The sequence below is a fragment of the Tigriopus californicus genome, chromosome 2 (genome assembly GCF_007210705.1).
Source record: "Tigriopus californicus strain San Diego chromosome 2, Tcal_SD_v2.1, whole genome shotgun sequence".
Lineage (NCBI taxonomy): Eukaryota > Metazoa > Arthropoda > Copepoda > Harpacticoida > Harpacticidae > Tigriopus > Tigriopus californicus.
In genome coordinates this window covers 3,160,660-3,169,863 of record NC_081441.1, presented here as the reverse complement: position 1 = coordinate 3,169,863, position 9,204 = coordinate 3,160,660, and the positions used below count along the sequence as shown (strand labels likewise).

Sequence of the window (9,204 nt, the reverse complement as noted above, 5' to 3'; positions counted from 1 at the left end):
ATCAACAATTACTCAAACGCCTTGTTATCTAAATTCAAATTCCGTCGACGTTGCTGCTGGGAGGTTTCAGTAATTCATGTGACACAAATCAATAAGACGATGTTATCCTACACGATTCTTAAGGCCGACATTTTGACCTGAACGAACTATCTCTGGCTCAAGAAAATCTCAATCTACAGAGGCTGTTGATATTGTGGCTGCTTTGTACCTGGATGGCCTCTTTGACGGCGTCGTAATCGGATTGGTTCCAGACCTCTTGCAGGAACACGATGTCGTGATCCCCTCGACTCAGATAGTGCCCAATGGCCTCAAACCGCTCCTTCCGATCCGACGAGATCAAACGCAAGCCCCAACAATTGAGCGTAAACACGCGGATCTCCACCGACGTCGGGTCCAATTTGCCCTCGCCCACCAACGAACTCATACTCACGCCTACTATTTACTCGGACCTACAGCTAAGCTAGGCCCTGGGGACACGTGGCAGCGTCACACCCACTCACCAACCCACGGGAGAGAGGCCTGAATGGTTAGTTGGTTTTGGGAACGAAAGCGTGCGACGTCCCAGAGAACCTTGACAACTCAAGTGTTGACAACAGGCTCACAAGTTGGTTTGAAATTTTGGGCCAAGGCAGGCTTTGAACTTGTTGAACCTTGAAATAAGAAAAGAAAGAAACGGTAGAATTTTGATTTTCATGGATTTTTTTGGCAAAAATGACACCTTTGACAAGCTTGATATTTAGTTTGAATAGCAGAGGCGAGTAACCTGAGTGATCGTTACAATTAACTGGTACAAAATTTGCCAGTTTGGCTAGACTGACTGGAAGTAAACAATGGAAGATTAAGGGACAGGGTGGCGAGAAAAAAAGGTTGACGTTTGAAATATCATCCTATACTATCTTTTAGCTTTGCTGAAAACGTTGAGGTCTTTCTTTCTTTCGAGATAGTACTTTAGTGTTTGTTTGTTTGTTTGTTTGTTTGTTTTGACAGTCTGGGTGAATGGATTTTGAGGATCCGGCCCCAAGGCTAACCGCTAACTCTTTAAATGTTTTGAGATAAGTCAGACACATAGTCTGTTTGCTCTACCCCTTCGGAACTGAAGAGTTCACCAATGGTTGGTTCCCGAAGAAACCTTAGTAGACTCGGTAGGTCCATGGGGATGAAGCAGTACTTTAGTGATAAGAAGTGCTATGAATGTGACATAAAAATGATTGGTTTGCATTTTGATTGAAGCAAGCCCATGTAAGATGTCAAATTGATTGATCTAGCATTTAAACCTCATTATGATGGTCTTGGTTTTTCACACCTAAAACATAGGAAAGCCTAAGTTTTTAACATACTGTACAATGGCTAACTAGGGAATCGTAAGTCTAACATAGTTTTTGAAAATAAACTTCAATGCCATTTCCGATGCATTTTTGGACTAAGAGGAGAAATTGGAAGCCTGCCAAATCCCATTTAAATTATGATTTACCTGATGACACGGCTAGGCATGGGCAAAGAGTGCAAAACAGCAAAGCCTTTCATAGAATTCATAGAAAAAAAGCAAAACAAATAGGCCTGAAAGTATAACAAAGGCGAAAGTTAAACAAATGTTGCGAATAGAATCAACAACAAAGGCTTTGATTTCTGGAAGGAATGACCAAGATCCAATGGCCTTGCACAGGATCAATACTTTTCCTATTGGTTTGTTTTTTTCACAGACTTTTCTAACCGCTGGAGGTAATTAATCCCAATTAATATTAAGATGAAAGGTTATAAATGGTAAATTTGTTACCTTTCAATCTTTATTTGATATTTGGTCTACCAACAAGTTTGAGTTGGCAGACCGGGCTAGTCCTTAAATGTAGGGTTGATCTAGAATGTTACTTAAAGATTTATCCTATTCTGGATCAATGAGGCCTACGTATTCCCTACAAAAATAAGAGGGAGTTAAATCATGAAAGAGCCAGAGAAAGAAGAAGAAGCGGGCTTCATTGTTCGAACCAACCTAGATTCTCGAGGGCTTGAAGGTGCTCTCGAAATGCAGATTAAGTCCCTACGGTTACTAGAATTGCCCCTAAAACCTGGGTTGGGACAAAGCTCATAGATACTTTTGAATACGTACAGTATCAGGTACCTTGCATACCTTCTCTGAGTACTGTACAGTCCCAACTTTTTTAGTCTCTCCCAATACGAGAGCTCTCTCATTCCTGTGATGTTCCTTGTGAAATATCTTTGGACTTTTTCGACCTTTCGCAAACCCGCTGAACTCAATGGAGCCCAAATGGGAGGGGCATATTCAAGATGTGGTTGAACAATCGACTTGTACAGAGTTAGGATCGTGATGCTGTCTCTGGACTTAAACGTGCGATATATCCAACCACACATTTGAAAAGCTTTACCCACCTTCAATTGGATATGCTCATCGAACTTTCCATTACTTTGGAGGACTACACCTAAACCTTTTTTAGATGAGACCTGGTCAATGCTTTATTATCTACGAGTGGAGTATACCCGAAGGTCATTGAGCGGAATTTCATTTCGTTCAAGGCCATGTTGCTCTCATTAACCAAAGTAGATTCTACTTGGGTATTTTGCCAGGCTACTGGAATCTCGGCCATTCCTAACAGAAAACAACTTTATATTGTCAGTATAAGTGATACTAGCAGTAATACTATGCTTTGAATCAGGGCAACGAATATTATAAAAAGGAGGGGCCCTAAGATGGAGGCCAGGGGAACACCCGACTTGACATCATGTATGTCACTAAGGGATCCATTGACCTTAACAATTTGCTTCCTACCACAAATGATGCTTCTTAAGCAATTAAGAACCTTTGGCCTATAGTTAGTGGGAAGCGACTTATCTCCCCCTTTAAAAATTAGAACAACATAAGCCACCTTCAGAGAACTTGCCCTGATCCAAGATGTAACGCATCAAGTATGAGAAAACAGGAGCAAGAACCTGTGAGCATCTCATCAGAAACTGAGATGTCACACCATCAACACCTGGAGAACTTGAACACCTCAAGTCTCTGATGGCCGCTAAAGCATCTTCATCTGTAACTATAGGATCATCAAATTACTCAATATGATGTTTGTTCTAATGACTAGTCATTAGAACAATGAGCAGTTTCTTCTAAACTCAGAAGTAGGGTTGCTCCTAAACTCTTTATCTCCAAGCAGGTTAGCTATAGTCTCTACATTGCTAATTGCTTCCCCATAAACCTCAAAAGGCCCAACAGGTTGGTTCCTTTTTTTTCTTAGAGTTCGCATAAGAAAAAAAGCCTTCGGATTCGACCTGACCTCCTGAACCACCTTGCTCTCAGTTTGAAACTGGTCATATTCGATGGAGGCCTTAATCTTACCCTGAACTATGTCCAATTTTTTTTGGAGACTACCCACAATTACTGGATTCGAAGTGCTCTTCAGCCTCTTTGGACGATTCTTGTTTCAGAATCGAAACCAGGTCCAGTTCTTCAAGTCTTTCTATAATCAATGGCCAATATTCATCTTTGACCTTGAACTTAGCCAGAACGACCTTTTTGACCGGTTTTACCCTAAAGCACGCCGGCTTTTGAGTTATGGTCGACCCTATCTCAATAAAAATGATGATCTGGCAGATTACTAGGTGTCACATGGACATACTGGATCAGATCAGCGTCATTGGAAAAGACCAAGTCGAGAAAGGCTATTCTCTCTAGTGGCTACACCAGCATGCTGGGAGAAATTGTTCAAGATCGCGAACTCCTCCAGCTTTTCAAACGACTGAGATGTCGATTTCGAAATGAGAATATACCCATCAGGACTAGCCTCCCACTCTACAACGCTAGCCGGAAAATTAAAGTCCCCTACAAAGAAAACTCTCGAGCACACTTCCTTATCCAACTCATTTCCAGTGAATTGGAGAGCTCACATAAGAGAGCTTACTGAACAAGAAGGGGGTCTATACATTGTTACAATGGACAGATCAAGCCTTTGGATATGACAAACTAAGACCTCTACTTCTCCATTCGACATTTGTACATGACTAATGTGCAAATCATTCCTAACATATAGGCATACGCCCCCATGTGGGAATATGGGATTATCAGGGCGTATCCTATCACAACGGAAACAAGTTGAAACCAACTATGGTTAGTTCTTCATCTAAGACCCCTGGCCGAAGCCAGATTTCTGTTATAGAGATGAATGCAATATCTCTCTCTCAACGGCTAGTTCTTCTAAGATCTTAACTTTTGTGCTGTCTTTTTTAGAAATCAGACAATGCACGTTCAAATATAGCCCCTTTACGGGCTTCTCTTTTGACGAACCAAGTTCACAAGATCTTGGACCATCCTCTCAGCCGTAAAAAATCCCTCTTATCAACAAAAGCTACGTTCTACTGGAGGCAAAGCATGAGCTAATCGGAAGGTTGGGTTTGAGGAATGGGTTGGGCAGCTACATTAGAATAGGAACGAATTTTGGAATAGGGGTTGGGCAAGGAATATTAGGAGAGAATGTTTATAGGAATAGGGGTGGATTGGGTATTTGAAGGAAGAGGAGGGAATTGGGAGAGGGTGGGGTAGGAGGAGAGGGAGGAGGAAGCTAAATGGGGTAAGGGAGGGGGTGGGGCCGGATTAGGTTTAGGGATAGGTCAGCTCTGAAAGTACGGAATTGAACTAATCTATTTCTCGCCTTTCTTTGCGTCCCAACTACATGGACAAAGGTGCACCGTGTACATAAAAGCACGTCTTAACTCTCATGACTGATCGGCACATGTATGGATGAAAAAAAAGGGAGATCTACATCGATCATCCCTTCTTCCCATTGTACTTCTCAAGGCCGAACTTCAGAAGCTTTTGACACCATTTAGGGTGGTCAAACTGACAGCCTTTTCCTTCTTGAGGACAATGATATAGGGCTTATTGACTACTGAAGGATCCTTCACTGTCAAGACCAAGTCTTACCATTGTTTAGCCTTTTTATTGACTTTTCCAAAAATAGCTTCCATCATGAATGCAGAGTAACTAAGGGCAAAAAATGATTAGGTTTTAAAGTAATTACGTCTTGCCAAGAGGCCGTGAAAAAACAAACTTGATTCAGTGAATAAATGGCAATTCCCATTTTTTATTCACCGACACACAAACACCATGAACACTACATGATCAGACGTGCATATTGATAAAAGTAAGGGATTATATCATATTTGTTTTTATATTTATTTTCAGGATTTTATTCAATTATTTGTACAAAATCAAGAAGATTATGCTCAATTACTGGTTCAAAATATAGAAGATTTCATTAAAGTTGAGAATTATATTTCATCATTGGACAAAAAGTAAAGGATTACGTTCATTAACAGAAAGAAGGGCATTATGATTACGTTACTTCTTTGTTTCAGTTGTGGAGATCTTTAATATGCCTTAGAATTTAAAGGATTATGTTCAATCATTTTGATAAAAAATCTGAAGGATTATGCCAATTATTTGAATAAAATAGAGGATCGCGTTCTTTACTTTTCCATACTTTCTGTCTTCGGACTTACGGCGACCATTCACGACCCCTTCTGTGATTCAAAACCCATGTGGATCAGTATTTGTCCAAAATTCCTGACCAACCGTATGTCCAGGGGCTTCTTCCACAGGCGGGTGGGCAATTTTGAGAATTAGCGTGACTTTTGGACACCCAAGTGGACAAAAGTGTCCAAAAGTGGGACAAAAGTGTCCAAAAGTTATATGTCCCTTTTGCTCCACTCTCTTGTCCACTTTTGTCCACTTTTGTCCACTTTTGTCCACTTTTGTCCACCCTTATTTTTGGACACTTTTGGACACTTTTGGACAGGGGTGGACAAAAGTGTCCAAAAATGAAATGCCCACCCTGTCCACAGGCCAATACCAACTCGTTGGTAGATAAACATTTCATTTTTGTCCTTGACCATTTCTTGTTATTATTTCTTAATGTTTTTATACATTCAGACCTGGAAGTTTTTACATTGAATAATATTCTTTGTATCGGTTACAAAATCCACGAACTTTGCAGTTACAAAAAAATACTGTAGAGAATATTGATATTTTCAATTACTTGAACAATTGAAGAAGGTTACGTTTATTGTTTGTATGATGTACAAAAGGACGAGGATGAAGGTATGTTCGATTAACTTAGTTTTTGGGCTTTTGGGGGGATTTTGGCTCAGTGGTAGTATGTATAACACAGCCAATACGTTCTAGAGAGAATGAAAATGAACATTGAAGGTGCCCCCGAAACGCACGTCTGTAGTCTCTCCCAAAACGAGAGCTCTTTTATTTATGTGATGTTTCTAGCAAAACATTTTTGGACCTACTCGACCTACTGCAAACCTGCTTCAATGACTAAAGTCCAAATAAGCGAACCATACATATTCAAGATATGGCTGAATAGTTGATATCTTCACAATTAGCATCGTAATACTAGCTCTGGACTTAAACGTGTGATATAACCAATGGCACGTTTGAAACGTTTTACCAACCTTCTATTGGCTATGTTCATCGAACTTTCCATTACCTTGGAGGGCTACCCTATAATAGATTGCTGAATATCTTTATCTCCACTATCCACGATTGTTCATTTCATTCATCAATTGAAATTTCCCAGTACCAAACCTCTCATTTTCTACTCAATATTGGAATGCAAGAATTTGGCATTTCTTGATACGCTAGAACTGTAGGTCGTACTAATCGGTTTTGCCAACAGCTACCCAAACTTGGCCACTTCTCTAGGGCCCCGGCCAAAGCCAGTGTCAGGCATGAATTGCTCCAATCATTCACGGATTTGGGTCATGGCTTTGGCCCTCATTGTCCTTCCTGTCACTCAAGGCTTCAAAATCCCGTTGGAGCATTACTCTTGTCCTGAGGACGTGCCTCATTGTCACGACAATGACGTTGAGGGACGTAATCCGTTCATGACCATGGATAATCGGCTACCACAAGAGTATGACCCGCTTTTCTTGGGGGTGCTTCGCTCCTACGTGGACGCCCTGTTGGAACCCCTTGAGCAACGGGATTCCCAGGAACTGCGCCCAATTCATCCGTCTTTGCCGGCATTTTGTGGACGCGCCCCATTGGGCCATGCGTTGTCGGTTCAGCGCATTGTGGGCGGGGAAGAGGCGAAAACCGGCCAGTTCCCTTGGCAAGCCCAACTTTTGGTGCGGAAGCCGCAAAAAAATAACCGCCTATACTTCCAATGCGGGGCCACATTAATATCAGACGAGCTTCTCATTACTGCCTCACATTGTATCAAGGTTATCGACGCCTCCTTGTACACGGTAATATTAGGCAAGCATGGCTACGATTCCGCACCCGCTTGTGATGAGCAGCGTTTTGAGGTGCGAAAAATTGTCGTGCACCCACAATTCAACAAACGCACCTTGCTCAATGATATCACATTGCTTTGGATTCGCACGCCATGGAATCAAACGGCGCGCTACACGGAGTACATTCAGCCCGCCTGCCTACCTGATGCCGATGATCGCGACTTATACGAAGCCGGAAGTGTGGGCCAAGTGTCTGGTTGGGGTCTCATGGACGAATCCGACCGGACCTCGGCTGCTCACTTCCTGCAACACGTGGGTGTTCCCATAACCACCCATACTGTCTGCAGCAAATCCTACCAACACCGGGTGGTTATCAACGCGGAAAAGCAGTTCTGCGCTGGTAATGATAAAAAGCAAGATGCGTGTGCAGGCGACAGTGGAGGGCCATTTGTGCGCATAGTTGGGGGTCGCATTACATTGGTGGGTGTGGTTAGTTTCGGCGTAGGGTGCGGTCGCCAAGAGTACCCAGGCGTCTATGTCAAAGTGCAAGGTTTCCTGGGCTGGATTAGATCCGAAATTCAGAAAGACTTGGAGGAACGGCATCCAACTCTATCCACGACCACTACCACAACCACTACCACAACCACTACCACAACCACTACCACAACCACTACCGCTAGAACAACGACTTTCACCACAACTACTACTACTACTACTACTACTGATACCACTACCACTACCACCACAACAACCACGTCCCCACCGGACGAAGAATCCGACGTGGAAGAAGTGGGTCCTATCTGTGCCGGGGCGTTCAAGTACATCGGCTGTGAAATAGGTCAAAAGATCCAAATTGTGTCGGCTTTTTATGGCCGCAAGGATGCCAACACGTGCTCTGGGGGCTCAGCCCGTTCGTCATTCCAGTCGTTTGCCGCTTACAATTGCCAATTGGAAAACGTGCGGTTCTACGTTGACAAACAATGCAACGGCAAGACGGGATGTTGGTTTTACCACGGCTTGTTCCGCGAAGATCCCTGCCCTTATCTCAGCAAGTACGCCATCATCTCGTTCCGGTGTGTAGATCAAGCCACCGTCATGTGATACAATTTTAGCCCTGTCCCTGACTCCTATAAACCATTTATGAAGAGCGAATAGAACTTTGTACTGTGCATTGTCGTCACCCTGATTCAGACTCGTGTTTGTTGTTTATTACCGACGTGACCAAATCCAGCTCGTACGAACTAGATTGGCCGCTGTTTGATCACTTATGGGAAATGTAGCTTTTTGAGTCACTATAAAAAAGTCTTTAACGCAGAGTTCCATTTATTTTAACTTTCTCGATCCATTTTGGTACTTTTCAAACAGTGAGCTTCAATAGCTGAACTTCTTAGCAATATCTTCCTATTTCGTGATTATCATTATTACTCAAATATATTTACTTACGCTTAAACTGATGTAATGGCGTTACTAATCCCAGTTACTTTTTGAAAATCTGGAAAGGTAAAAATTTCACTTGCAACATTTTAAGCATCTGGCAACCCGAAAGGTCTTCTTGGCCGAATTATTACAATTATTGACAAGTGAGATGCATCACGTCGAGCAAGTGTCTACCAAAATAATTAGTACAATTTCGTTACTTGTGATATCGTTAATACTGCCCCGGCCAGTTAATTACTCACTCCCGTAGCTCATGTTATACCCACGAAACACCTTCCTGTCTCGACCCTCTGCTTCGTGTAATTGACCGATTTTGGAGAACCCCATTCAGGTCACCCTGTTTGTTGTTTTCATTCGTCAATGTTGGGTCAACGTGCGTGGATGAGTGGATGAGTGGATAGATGGTGGTGTTCGAGGAGTGTAATAAGTAACACTCGCCGCCGAGCTTGAGAGACCTTGCCTCAGACTTTGGGTCTTGTCTCTTGCCATACACGATGAATCCCTTTTCGAAGATCACTA

General features: G+C 42.5%; 3 protein-coding genes across 3 annotated transcripts in view; 1 reads left to right on the top strand and 2 right to left on the bottom strand.

Moving 5' to 3' along the window:
• Window positions 1-524, bottom strand: part of LOC131893458 (ribosome biogenesis protein SLX9 homolog) — a 3,075-nt gene extending 2,551 nt beyond the window's left edge. The window contains exon 1 of the mRNA XM_059243496.1: window positions 501-524. The gene's annotated coding sequence lies outside the window, so the exon portion shown is untranslated. The remainder of the gene's footprint in view (window positions 1-500) is intronic.
• Window positions 1-608, bottom strand: part of LOC131893443 (putative neutral sphingomyelinase) — a 2,596-nt gene extending 1,988 nt beyond the window's left edge. The window contains exon 1 of the mRNA XM_059243476.1: window positions 209-608. Within this exon, the coding sequence (XP_059099459.1) occupies window positions 209-424 (216 nt within the window). The 5' untranslated portion in view covers window positions 425-608. The remainder of the gene's footprint in view (window positions 1-208) is intronic.
• A 6,053-nt stretch (window positions 609-6,661) lies between these two features.
• LOC131893438 (transmembrane protease serine 9-like) lies at window positions 6,662-8,417 on the top strand. Its single transcript, XM_059243470.1, has one exon. It carries the CDS (start codon window positions 6,742-6,744, stop codon window positions 8,347-8,349), a length of 1,608 nt encoding a protein of 535 aa, XP_059099453.1. The 5' UTR covers window positions 6,662-6,741; the 3' UTR covers window positions 8,350-8,417.
• Window positions 8,418-9,204: the final 787 nt, after the last annotated feature.

Coding starts and splice junctions, on each gene's coding strand:
- LOC131893438 (XM_059243470.1), top strand. CDS start 6,742: ATGAATTGCTCCAATCATTCACGGATTTGGGTCATGGCTTTGGCCCTC.